The sequence below is a fragment of the Ichthyophthirius multifiliis genome (assembly GCF_000220395.1).
Source record: "Ichthyophthirius multifiliis unplaced genomic scaffold scaff_1120509251280, whole genome shotgun sequence".
Classification (NCBI taxonomy): Eukaryota; Ciliophora; class Oligohymenophorea; order Hymenostomatida; genus Ichthyophthirius; species Ichthyophthirius multifiliis.
In genome coordinates this window covers 34,015-47,843 of record NW_004086028.1, presented here as the reverse complement: position 1 = coordinate 47,843, position 13,829 = coordinate 34,015, and the positions used below count along the sequence as shown (strand labels likewise).

The 13,829-nt window shown below is 15.7% G+C and overlaps 1 protein-coding gene across 1 annotated transcript, besides 22 other annotated features; it reads right to left on the bottom strand. All coding sequences in view use genetic code 6, as the record gives it.

Moving 5' to 3' along the window:
- Positions 1–1,531: 1,531 nt before the first annotated feature.
- Positions 1,532–1,568: a microsatellite.
- A 379-nt stretch (positions 1,569–1,947) lies between these two features.
- Positions 1,948–2,015: a microsatellite.
- Positions 1,961–2,045: a microsatellite.
- Positions 2,046–2,906: 861 nt separating this feature from the next.
- Positions 2,907–2,947: a microsatellite.
- A 2,533-nt stretch (positions 2,948–5,480) lies between these two features.
- Positions 5,481–5,532: a microsatellite.
- Positions 5,487–5,528: a microsatellite.
- A 386-nt stretch (positions 5,533–5,918) lies between the features above and the next one.
- Positions 5,919–5,991: a microsatellite.
- Positions 5,927–5,994: a microsatellite.
- A 10-nt stretch (positions 5,995–6,004) lies between these two features.
- Positions 6,005–6,037: a microsatellite.
- Positions 6,038–6,225: 188 nt separating this feature from the next.
- Positions 6,226–6,252: a microsatellite.
- Positions 6,240–6,291: a microsatellite.
- Positions 6,241–6,291: a microsatellite.
- Positions 6,253–6,323: a microsatellite.
- A 707-nt stretch (positions 6,324–7,030) lies between these two features.
- Positions 7,031–7,185: a microsatellite.
- Positions 7,186–7,852: 667 nt separating this feature from the next.
- Positions 7,853–7,932: a microsatellite.
- Positions 7,854–7,927: a microsatellite.
- Positions 7,871–7,932: a microsatellite.
- Positions 7,932–7,956: a microsatellite.
- A 266-nt stretch (positions 7,957–8,222) lies between these two features.
- On the bottom strand, positions 8,223–9,779 carry IMG5_174920 (chaperonin, putative; the record flags this gene model as incomplete). Its single annotated transcript, XM_004029641.1, has 1 exon — positions 8,223–9,779. One exon carries the CDS (start codon positions 9,777–9,779, stop codon positions 8,223–8,225), a length of 1,557 nt encoding a protein of 518 aa, XP_004029689.1.
- Positions 9,780–10,898: 1,119 nt separating this feature from the next.
- Positions 10,899–10,959: a microsatellite.
- Positions 10,960–11,301: 342 nt separating this feature from the next.
- Positions 11,302–11,359: a microsatellite.
- Positions 11,360–12,233: 874 nt separating this feature from the next.
- Positions 12,234–12,279: a microsatellite.
- Positions 12,280–13,444: 1,165 nt separating this feature from the next.
- Positions 13,445–13,502: a microsatellite.
- Positions 13,503–13,829: the final 327 nt, after the last annotated feature.

Below are 13,829 nucleotides of genomic sequence, written 5' to 3'. Positions count from 1 at the left end.
TTTTATGTTTTTCCTTTAAAATGGTAAAATTTATAACTTTATATAAATAAAATATTACAATAATATAAGTTTATTTATAAAAAACTAATCAACCAAAATGAAATCAAATTAAAAAAAGGTTTTAAGAGTTTCAAACGTTCTTATATTTAACTTCAGAAGGATTTAGTTAAACAGATTAACTTAGCAATTTTGATAATTAATAATTAATGTATTAAATATAATGAAAAATTGCATTAAATGATTTAAATAATTAATTTTTTTTTTATAATAAAAAAATATAGTGATTAGCAAAATGATTTTGAAGAAAATATCGAAAAACGAAAATTTATATTTAATTAAATGCATAAAAATCAAAAACATTAAATAATTGAAAAATACGAATATTTTAAACTGAATTAGAATTAAAAAATAAACGAAGATTTCGTTATTATTGGAAAAGAAGAATATAATTAAATAACTTCTCGTTTTTTAGGAGGTAAATATAAAAAAATATTAATTATAATATAAACAAAAGGTCCAATAATAAGATTGTTTTCAAATTAATATGTTTAAAATTAATAATTAAATTAAAATGTAATATAAAGCAAAGATTTGGAAGGAAATATACTTTCAGAAAACGAATATATAGATCTATAAGCAGTATAATTAGGCTTTTAAATAAAATGGGGCATAAGAACTTATGTAGAAGTAGGGTATTATCCTTTGAATTTTTAAGTAAAAAAATTATTAAGATTAATAAGCCCGAATAATATAGAATATTTATAAATGAGTCTGATTTTAAATATATAATAGAAATAAGAAATAATTAAGTATGAAGATATGGATGAAAATATAACTATTTAAGAATTAAATTTAAATGAAAATAATTTCGTTATTTTTACTGATGAATTTAATGAAAATAAATAATTTAATGATTTTTAAACATAAATTTAGTAAGATTTTATAGAACTAGAAGAAACTAAAAAAGAAGAAGAACTTAAATAAACATTAAATACAGGAATATCGACTCTAGATACAGGTTTATAAAATAATTCGCTAGATTTACTTAATATAAGTAATATATAAAGATAAGAATTTACTTTTTTTAAAGGTAAATATTTTAAATTTATGGTTTTTATTTTAATTATTTATTTTGTTTTTGTTTATTTTTTTTTTAAAAAATACAATATATATAAATTTAAAAGATTAATAAAGTTTAGATTAGTTTAAAGATATTTTGTAAAATAATTATATGAATTAAAAAAAAGTTAAGTTTGAAAAATAAAATAATAATCAAATTTTAAAAAATATATAAGAAATAATATGCTAATTAGAAAATATAATTAATGTTAATAATGATACAAGTTGTATTAAAGTAAAACTTAATTAAAGTATTAAAGATTATGAATCTAACTAATAATAATAAAACTCGACTTTTAATTAAAAATAATTTCATGATAATAATCAAACTAAATATTCTACTTCGGATACTTAATCTGAAAATTCGGTTAATTCAGTAAAAATTATATGATAAAAATTAACTTTATGATTTTTAAATATACTTTTATATTAAATATAATTATATATTATTTTTTTTTATTTCTTATGTTTTTAATATATTTTATTTAAATTTATTTTAAATTATATATAATATAGTTTTTTTTATATAAATTAATAAACATAATTATTAAAATAAAAAGAAAAATAAAAATAAAAAATATTTTTAAAAAAGAATATATATTAGCACAATAATTTAAATTTAAATAAAAAAATAAAATGAAAGATATATTGTTTATAATAATTATTATTCAATTTTTTGATTTAAAACCATAATTTATTTAATAAAATTTTGATAATAATAATTAAATATAATAAATCAATTAATTTTATTAATTTATGATAAAAAAAAAAAATACTATTTACATTAAATAAATATATGAAATAAATATCATTTTAATTATAATAAAAATATATATATAAATATATAAATATATATATATAAATATATATATATATATATCTTTATATTTATATATTAATTAAATTTTTTTATATCAATATATTTACATCTTTTAATTTTATTTTTCTGTTTAATTAATATTTATATATATAATATTTTTTCAAAAACTATAAATTATATCAGTAATTTTAATTTTTTTATCAGATTTTCGATTTTTCATATTCTTCTTAAAATAAAATCTTTAAATATTCATTATTTTCTAAAACATAGCTATTAAAAATACCATCCTTTTTATTATATTACTTACTTTATTTTTTAAAATTTTCTTTTTCAATAGTTAAATACTTTAAATCTTTTTAAATTTTATTTAGTTAACTTCTCTTAAAACTATTAATACAATCTTTATCAAAATAAAACTCATCAGGTATAAGCTTATCTCTTTTTTTATCCATTTCTTCTTCATACAAATAATCAACTAAGTAATATGTAAAAATATAATCATCTAATTTTCTTTTTATAGCAATTATTTTACCTTCATTTAATAATTCTATCAAATCATTTTCAACATTATCATAACTAAGTAGTAATTCGAAATTCTATTACAAACCAGTTTCTGTGTCTTAAATTTGGTCAAATAATTATTATTTATTTTATAAATTATAAAATGGATATTTTGGCTTTATTTAATTACGGTAATATTAAAAATAAAGACTCGTTTAAAAATCTTATACTGTTACCGGAAATTTATTCTTGCATTTTTTAACTAATTATTAAAATGTTAACCATTTATTTCTATTTTTTTTATCTTAAATAAGTTGTTTATATATTTCATAATCCATTTTTTTTCTTTATTTTATTAATTTTAAGCTATTGTTTTGTTTTGTTTTTTTAAGTAGTTTAAATTAATTAAAATTAATAATATTTTTTTGTAGCTAATATATTATTTTAAACTATTATTGTTTTTTTTTAATTTTATTTTAATATTATAATTTTATATTTATATATTATGTTTTTAGTATATTTATCTATTTTTCATGATTTCTTCATTTTTGTTATGATTTATAAAAAACATTAATTTTTAAGTTTTATTTTATCTAAAAATAAAATGAACAATTATCTAATGAGTATATTTTATATAAGCTTATACTTAAAAAAATAAAAAAATTAATAATAATATTTATTTCTAAATAATAAATAAATACTTTTATTCGTATTTTATAAAGTAAAAAATATGATTGATGATTAGAATAACTAAATGAGCACAATTCAATAAATCAATTTGTAGTAGAATTAATATTTAAAAATAGAACAATTTACATAAAGATATCACAAGGAGAAATATTATTATTTTCTTACTAAAGCCATATATAAAAAATAAAATACAAAATAATATCAATGTTAAATAGAATTGATGAATAATAAGATAATTTTTTTAACCAAAAAATTTAAAGAATTCAATTTTGTTTTAAAAAAATATATTTTATAACTAAAGAAAGTAATAGGAAATTTAGAATTCTAAGTACGAATAAATTATAAATATAGGATAAATAAAGTATTTGTAATAAAGAAAAAAAATTATGAATAAAATATTAAAGAATTAGTTCGAAAAATAAAATATTTTTATTTCCATTTAAAAATAATTATAGTAAGAAAATAATAATAGTCCAAAATAAATAAAAAATAAAGGCACTTTAAATAATAATATATGACAAAAAAATTATAATAAATATTCAATAATAATAAATAAATTTAAATACTTAAATATAAAGTTTTATTTATATATTAAATAACTGATATGTCTTGTTCATAATATTAAAATAATAAATATTTTATATGTTATTTTTATTTTTAAATGATGAAGTTTTTTAGTGATTTTGTTTATACAAAATAAAAAAGAAATATATAAACTAAATATAAAAATTAAGATTATTTCTTAGAATGTTTGAAAATAAAAAGAAAATTAAATGCGGTCCGCGGAAAATATAAAAATCAAATTATAAAATCAGTTGCTTATTTAAAACAAAACAAAAAAATCAAAAAAAGATAATTTAACCATGAAAAAGTGTAATACTTAGTTATTTAAAAGAGTTTTACATAAAAAATATAACAGAATAATTGCTTTTTTTATTAAAATACATAAATATTAACCTATGTATATAATTATAAATACAAAAAACAGAAAGTTAAATTATAAATAATAGACTTTTTAAATAGAAAATTATAAAAAAAGGAAATATTTATTTTATTTAATAAGTTTAATAAATTTTAAAGGAATATTTCTGATTGTTTATTTAATATTATAAATTCAAATATTGATATTTTAAGTGATTATTTTTTTTTAAAAAAATATAAATATAATTTAAATTAATTGTATTTTTTTTTTAATCTTTATTTATAAATATTTCTTTATTTTTAAAAAAAAAAAAACAAAAAAAATTAATAAAACAAAAATTTATAAAAAAATGAAACCTTATTAAATTAAATTATAATTTTAATAATATTTTTATATTTTTACAAAAATATTATTTAAACAGTATTTTTATATTAATAAAATAAAATAAATAAATGAATTAATTATTAATATAGGATATAAAATAAAGAAAAAAATATAATAAATCAATGTTTCATACAAATTAATAAGAATTAATGATATCTTCGCCTAAAAATAAAAATGGTTATAATATTATAAGCAATAAAACATTTTAAAAAGAAACGATTTAAGCAACATGTAAATAAAAATAGGAAAAATCTTCATTTTAAAATACTTATTAGGAATAATCTTAATAAATAATAAAAAACAAATAATCAGCTAAAACACATTATAAATTTAATTAATTTTTTAAATTAAAATAATTAAATAAGCATTTATAAACATAAGAAAGTTATTAACAAAGTTCAATAAATAGATTAACATAAAAAGTGGAAGCAATAAATAATAGTTATGGAATAACAAATAGATAATAAATAACATTTTAAATAATTACATAAAACATGGATTTTAAATAGATTTCTTAATATAAAGAAAAATTATAAAATTAATATAATTTATTAACTGAGTTTTTAAAAGAAAATTAAGAATAATAAAAAAATAATTCTTTAGCATTTACAACATATAGTAGTAGTAGTAATTAAAGTTTATTTTAGAAAAATCATATTAAATTTAAAGGAAATAATAAAAAGTATTCACTTGATGAAATATTAAAAATAACTTCGCCTTTAAATATGGAAAAGTAAAATGATTTTTTAAGCAGTAATTTTTTATATACAAAACAATTTAATTTTGGATAAACGAATAGTACAAATAAAACTTTAGAAAAAAAAAATTCTAAATAAAATAATTATATTGAAAATAATTTAAATAAATTAAAATAAAGAATAGTTTTTATATTATAAAATAATAAATAATAAATTAATTCAGTTAATTAATAAAATGGAATTTTAATATAAAAACTTAAAGAAATTATCTCCTAAAAAAACTCTTATTAATTAAATTAAAACTGAATTAAAAAAATACAAAGCTAATATATAATTATGTGTGTTAATATAATATATATTTTATATTATTATAATATTATATTATTTATATATTTTATCTTTTAAAATTTACAAAAGGATATAATATAAAAGGATATGTAATTCAAAGTTATATATTTAATTAAAAATAATATAAATAATAATTAAATATATAATAAATTATTCATAAAATCCATTTATTATTCTTTTTATTATTCAATTTTTTATTTATTGGGGTATTATTGATTAAAATATATTTATTAATTTTTATATTCAAATTACATATAAATAATAGTAGATCGCATTATAAATTTAAAACTAGTTTTTTGCTTTTAATTTTATATCATTATTAATATGATATATAAATTTAAATATATTAATTTTTCTATAGATTTAATAATTTAATAGAACGTAAAATTTATAATTATAAAATAAAAAATAATGTTATTTTTAACATCAGTTAAAAATAAATAAATATAAATATATATATATATATATATAAATATATATATATATATATATATATATAATTATATATATATTTTGTATTTTATTTAATTTTAAAATTTAAATTTAAAATTAATTAATAATAGAAGATAAAACACTAATAATATATATTTATTTAAAAAAAATAAAATTATATATATAAATATATATTTATTTTTATATTTATATTTATTTTTAATTATTCGTTATATATTAATTATACATTAATAAAAAAACGCATATATATATATGAATATATAAAAAAATTAATAAAGGAATAATTTATTATATATATATTAAAATATATATATTAATTATTATATAAATAAATTTTTATATATAAATTAATTTTTTTTTTAATATACAATTTTTATTTAAAATAAATAAAATTTAAAAATACATTTCTAGAAATTCTTATTCTAAACATAATAATTTTTTTTTTACTTTGAAATTTTTCATTATCTTTTCCTGAATTATTTTTTTATTTTATTTATTAAGTTTTTAAAAATATGTATTAAAAAATGCAATCGCATAACATCTCCCTATATGATTCCTTGGACCTAATCTAAAATTAATAATATTTCCAATAAATAAATATTTTTTTTTTTTTAATAATCTATATCTAATGAATATTTTAGTGTTTTTTTTAAAATCATATCTTTCTAAAATATCCTAGATTAATATACTCTATTTAGATTTTATTCTTGATTATATTTTATTTTTATCATCTTCATTTTTCAAAAAATAATGTATTTAAAGTAAAAATTTTACATTCACAAAAATTGATATTTATTTAGAATCTATTTCTTTATTTTTGGTTATTAGTAAATTTTATTTGTCTTTATAAATTAATGCTAATTTCTCTATTGAAGGCAAGAGGATATTTAATTTTAAAAAGTTTCCTTTTAAAATTTTCTAGATAGGATTATTTACACTATCTAATGATAAAATAGGATAAAAAACAGATATAGATGCAATATGTTATAAAATATGACCTTTTTCAGAAAATTATAATGAATATTTTATTTTTTCAAATTATGTCGAAAGTCTGCAAATTCCTCCTTATAATCTGATAATGATAAATTAAAGAATATATAGGCTAAATCTTATTGAAATTTTATCAAAAAAGGAATATATAGGCTAAATCTTATTGAAATTTTATAAAAAAAGGAATATAGGCTAAATCTTATTGAAATTTTATTAAAAAAGGAATATAGGCTAAATCTTATTGAAATTTTATGAAAAAATGAAATAAAAAAATAACTAATATTGTTAAAAAATAAAAAAGAAATAATTTAATTATATAAAATGAAGTAATTAGTGATTATAATAATAAAGAAATTTCATTTGTTTTTGTAAATAATTATTGTAAAACACAAAAAATAAAAAATATATGATTTCGAAAAAATATATTTATAATATATAATAAATTGCAAAAAAATAAATTAATCCTAATATATATTTTTTTTTAATATTATCACAATTTATTAATTGTAATTATTTAATTAATTTTTTTATTATTATATACAATAATAGCTAAAAAAATTCGTTAAATTAATTATATACGTAATCGGATATGAACAAAATATATTTTTATAATCATTATACTAATTATATAATAATTAAAAAAAAATAAAAAATATGTTTATTATTTAATATTTTTATTGTAATTACTATTTCTTTTTTAAAAAAGATAATAAAATAAAATAATAATATATATGTTAGTATTATATAGTATTTTTATAAATATATTTAAAATATAAGAATTTTTTATTTTTTGAGAATGTATATTTTTATTTTATGTTTAAAAATAATATTTTTTAATAAAAAAATATTAATTTTTTATATCAAATTAAAATAAAAAGTTATTTAATTTTATTTATTTTCATAAAGATTATTAATATTATTCAAACTTAAAACATATATAAAAAAATATATATAAATATATATAAAATATATATATAAATATTTTTATATATATATATATAATATATTTTTATTTTTTTTTATTTTTTTTTTGAGTTAATTAATTTTAATATTATAATGAATTTTTAATAAAATTTTCTTGAAGTTTTTATTATTGTTATTTATATAATACAAATAAACTTTGCTCTTTAAGAAGAAATTTATTAAATATACAATTATTACAAATTAATTAATTAATTAATAAACAAAACAATAAACATTTATTTTATATTTATAAATAAATATATTACAGTAAACATTTTTTTCTTTATAAATAAAGTGAGTAAAATTATAAAAAAATTCTATCATAATTATTTATTCATGCATTAAATGTATTTTCATCAGGAGGAATCATTCCATACTATTAATATCTTTCATTAATAGTTTATTTAATATTTTCTTCAATAATTTCCTCAAAACCTTTACCTGTAGTAATTTTAAACCATGTTTAAACCAATTAATATATCATTTAAGATAATAAAAGTCTCATCTAGAACCAAAAGACATTAAATCTAGCTTTAAAAGAATTAGACTTACTATTTAAACCCTCAACAGAATATTTAGCCATAATACTAATTCTATTAACTTTTGATCCCAATCTTTTATTAATACTTCTAACTAAATTCATATTTCTGTTAATATAAATAAGATCTTTAGGGAATTTTTCTGTATCTCCAAGCATTTTTTTTACATCTCCTTTAAATTTTAATTATAAATTATAAACATCAGTCTTAGATATATCCTTTAAAATAGGCTTATTTTTTTAATAAGGTCTCATCAATTGAGAACTTGCAAAAGCCTCATCATCTGTAATTCCCCATTATTTGACTATATTTCTTAGTTATTGGTTATTTTATAGGAATAAATATTTCCAAAACATACAGTATTGTTCTCTGAAAAAATCCTGAGTTTAATAACATAAACCGTAGTCTAGTAAAACTATTTATTCTTGTGATTTGTTTAAGGGATTTCTTCTGATTAGAATATTACCAGGATGAGGATCTGCATGAGTGAAGCCTGAAATGAAGATTTATTCCGCAAAACCTTCAATTATAGACTACACGAGCTTTTTAGGTTGAAATCCTTGCTTTATAAGCTCATTTTCTTCAGTTATTTTTATTCCGTTTATCCATTCCATTACTAAAATTCTTGGGGTTGTGTATTCTTTGTATATTTCCGGGACATAAATATCTTTTCGGTTTAGTTTTAAAAAATTTTCACTACATTTTTTGGCATTTTAGGCTTCTATACGGAAATCTATTTCCTTTCCGAGGTTCTCTTCTATTGATTAGTGGAAGGCACTTAGGGGGAGGTCAAAAGCCTTCTCGAGAACAGTTAAGAAGAGCCAGTGCATAAACATATCGCTTTTAAATTGTCCTTTTATATTAGGCTTTTGGACTTTTACGGCTACTTCTTCACCTGAACAGAGCCTGGCTTTGTGTACTTGGGCTATACTGGCACTTGCTATAGGCTCTTTTTCGAAATAAGAGAATATTTCGTCAGGTTTTTTGCCTAAATCATTCTTTATAATTCTCTCTACAGCTAAATATGGGACGCTTGTGGCTTAATCTTGTAATGAACTGAAATATTTGAAATATGCAGGCGGTAAAATATGGTCTTAAGCGGCTATTTATTGACCAAATTTAACATATAATCCGTCATTGCTTTTACATAAATTGTATATTTCCGCAGCTGTTTCTTCATGGATTTGGTTTACGTTTTCGGGAGAAAATCTTATTTTATAATTGTACAATATAATAAATCCAGTTTTTAAAGTACGAAGGTTTCGGTATAATATGCGGTCTTAGGAATTATAGTCATATATTAAATAAGAACCGAATGATCCTAAGGTAATTGGAAGTATTTTTTTAAACATATTTATTTAGTGATATTAAGTGCGCTTTTTTTTTATGATTGTTTTTTTTTTATTTACTTTGTATTATTTTATTTTTTATTTTAATTATGGTATATTTAAATAATAATATAAGAAAGAAACTTCTTTGAGATTTCTTTTCTGTTTAAATTATTTAATTTTATATTTATTACTTTAAAATAAATAAACAAATATAAATATTTTTATAAATCACTAATAAATTTAATAGTTAATAATATTTTTTAATCATTCATTTATTGTAATAATTTATGTTTAAAAAAAAGATGTTATGTATTATATTTTATAATAAATTAAAAATGAAAAATCAATATTATAAGAAAAAAATTTAAAATATAAATATATTTATATTTATATAATAAATTATAAATATTTTAATTAATTATATTTTACATATTTAACTTTTTACCTTAATTATACTATTTAAAAATTAATAGACAATCACATTAAAAAAGCTTGCAAAAATCAATATAATGACACATTCTATAATTTATAATTAATTTAATATATTATTCTATTTAAAAATAATATAAGTGCTGCTTATATTTTGATGTTAACAATTTATAAAAAGTACATAAATTATATATTTTATATATAGATATAAATTTAAAATAATATTTTTTATTTACATATTTAATTATTATTAAATTTTATTTTTTTTAAAAAAAAAAAAAATTATTTGTTAAAATAAATGGAAGATAAAGAATTAAGAAGATTAAAAAGTAATTTATTTACATCGTTTTTTGACGGCACGATTTTTTCATTGTGTTGGAGTACTGTTTATGGCCCAGTTACCCTATATTAAAATGATATACAATCACAAATATATTAATAGAAATTAATTAGATACGCATATACATCTTTTTTAAAATATACACCTTATTTATTTATTTTTAGAGAATGTACAGAATATTGCAAATAAAAAGATTATAATGAATATTTATAATCTCTTATTTTAATTTCATTTACTATTTCTTATTTTTATCTTTTTAAATTTCCTTGAAAAAAAAATATGAAGTTAATAATAAATATATATATAATGCATTTTTTATGTTTTTGTAATATATAAAATTTATATATCTATAATATTTATTAAACTTTAATTTATTTTTTATAATTGTAAATATAAAAAAAGATTATTTTTTGTAAATGTAAATATAAAAAAGACCTTTTTTTTTATTTTAATATTTTTTTTTAATTGTTATTTTATAAAAATTGTTTTTAAAATTATATCCTAAAATAAAATATTCAATTTAGCTTAATTTATTTAATACGAAATATAGTAATTATAATATGTTTAAAAAAAAAATTTTTTAAGGGCTGTATTTTTAATAATTAACCAAAGTTTAATTTTTATTGTTGTTAGTAAATGTAATTATTTTTACATTAAATAAAAATATCTATATAAATATAAAAAACATAATATAATAATAGAGACATTATAAAAATTTAATTACCATTTATGTTATAAAAAAATAAAATAAATAAATAATAAAAACGTTGTTAAAAAAAAAAAAACAATTAAAAAAAAAAAGTTATAATAATAAAAAAAATTAAAAATAAAATACCAAAATGCATAAAATTACTCACCCATACGCTTTAATAGCATGTGAAAAAGGTGGAAACCATCAAGGAGAATATATCCAATATATATGCTTAAACACTTTATGTAGAAACGAATGTTTATGTTGTAAAATATGCAAATAAACCAAACATCGTGAACACTAATTATTTTCTTTGAACATATTATTCGACGATCTAATATATAAGACAAAAAAACTGGAAAAAAAATCTTAATTAAGTATATAAAGTGATATAAAAAAATGTGAATCATTAATTTTTGATGGTCTTTAAAGCTTATTAAAATATACAACTATAAAAATGTAAAAGATGGAAGAAAAAGCATAAAAATTTTTTGAAAATTTAAAAATAGAAACTGAAAAGCATTATTCAGGAAAACCTATATGGACAAATGATATGGAGAAACTTCGATTGGAAAGTGATAAAGATTAATTAGAATTTAAAATTTAAGAAATTTTAGAAAATGTAGTTTTAGGAGAAGATAAAATAAAGGAAATAAACGAAGATTTCTTTGGGTCGAAAAATACTGATACTTTGGATGTTTTTGTTTAAAGTTTTTTAGAAACACTTAAAAATATACACTAGTCTATAAGCCTTTAATATGCAAAAATGTTCGATCCAAAATAATAACCACATTAATTGAAAAAAGATTACTTTTTATCACCTATTGTTTAATAATTATAATAATAAAAATAGTAAGCTAAAAAAGATAATTGTAGTTTGAAAAATTATGAAACTGTTTCTATATCATGTAATATAAATAAATAATCTTTGAATAAATATATTATTAATAAGGATAATAAAGAAAATAGTAGTCATAATAATAATAATAATAATAATGGTTAAAATACAAATGAGAATATTAATAATATGTAAAATAATAGTAATATATGTGATAATAATACAAATGATAATAATAATAAAGCTGAAAAAACGATTCCTTAATTAGATTAATTTACAGTTCTTTAATAGGGATAAATTAATTTATAGAAATAAATATAACTTCAATAATAAATTTTATAGGAATTATAATAATAATAAAATCTTTTTGTTTAATAAACTATTCTTTAAAAAAATCATAATACTTAGTATACATAATCTTAGTTTATGTAAAATATTTTAAATAAAAGTAGCTCTTCGACCCTTCTTAAATCTCCGCCTTAGAGATTTTTATATTATTCGAATTTATTTTAACAAAATTCATCATCTTAAGTAGGAAAAAATACTTAATATTCACCTGAAAAAGTCCAATAATAGAAACAATCTTAACATTAAATGTCTTTTTAGAAAAAAAATATACCCATATCAGTAAATAGTAGTAGTTTTGAAGATAAATAGAACACAAATGATGTCGAAAATATATTCGATGATTTAAAAAAATCCCATTAGTTTCCCAAAAGTATTAACACAAAACCCAAATTTAGGTTCCATAAAGACTTACACAACGAAAATCTACTCATATACGACGAATTTACAAAAGTAAAAGGTAATTCAGACAATTTTGAATCCAAAATAGCCTTTATAAACCCTTCAGTGGAGACGAAACCTCAAAAAGAGCTATTTTGGGCGTTCAAAATTGTATAATGTAAAAGTTTATCATATTCAAGTCCTTTAGCAATAGGAGTATGTTCTAAAAAAATTTGCCAATAAAATAATTTTAAATTCGTAGGAGAAGATACTATATAAAATAATTAATAAGGAAAATTTTTTAAATAAATTTCACATGATAGTAGTAATAATACACATGGATGTTTTCTTTTAACTGCGGCAGGCTTTATTAGAAATTTTTAAGATTAAAAATAAGACATGAAGAAAGTCTTAGTAAGATTTGATTAAGGAGATACAATTTTATGCCATTTTAATCCTTTTAGGAATTATTTAAAGATTAAAAATAAAAATAGAGGCGAATTCTGTATGATTAATATTTAGTTTTAATAAGGAGATATGCTTTTTCCTTGTGTAAGAATAAGTTATAGTTAAGATATAGTTTAATTAATAGATTGGGAAGAATGATAGAATATAATTATAAATATAAATAAAAATAATTATTTATTTAATAATAGATAAAGATATATATATATATATATATTTTATATTATTTATTAATTTATTTATATATATATATATTTTTTTTTCTTTTAATTTTTTTTTTATTAAAGTTTAATATTCTTAATCGTGTTATTTTATTTATATATATTTTAGATTATTGTAATCACTTTAACATTAGTATTTATATATTAATTTAATATTTGATTATTTTAAATATGAACAATTTGCTTTTAATTCAATTTATTTTATTAATAACTATTATTTGTAATTACAAATTAAATGAACAAAGGAGTATAAAAGATTATATAATTTTTGTCTATTTAAAAAATAGCAAATAATTCTGATTATTACTATTAAAATTAAATTTCAAAATAAATTCTTATATAAACATAATATTAAATAAGA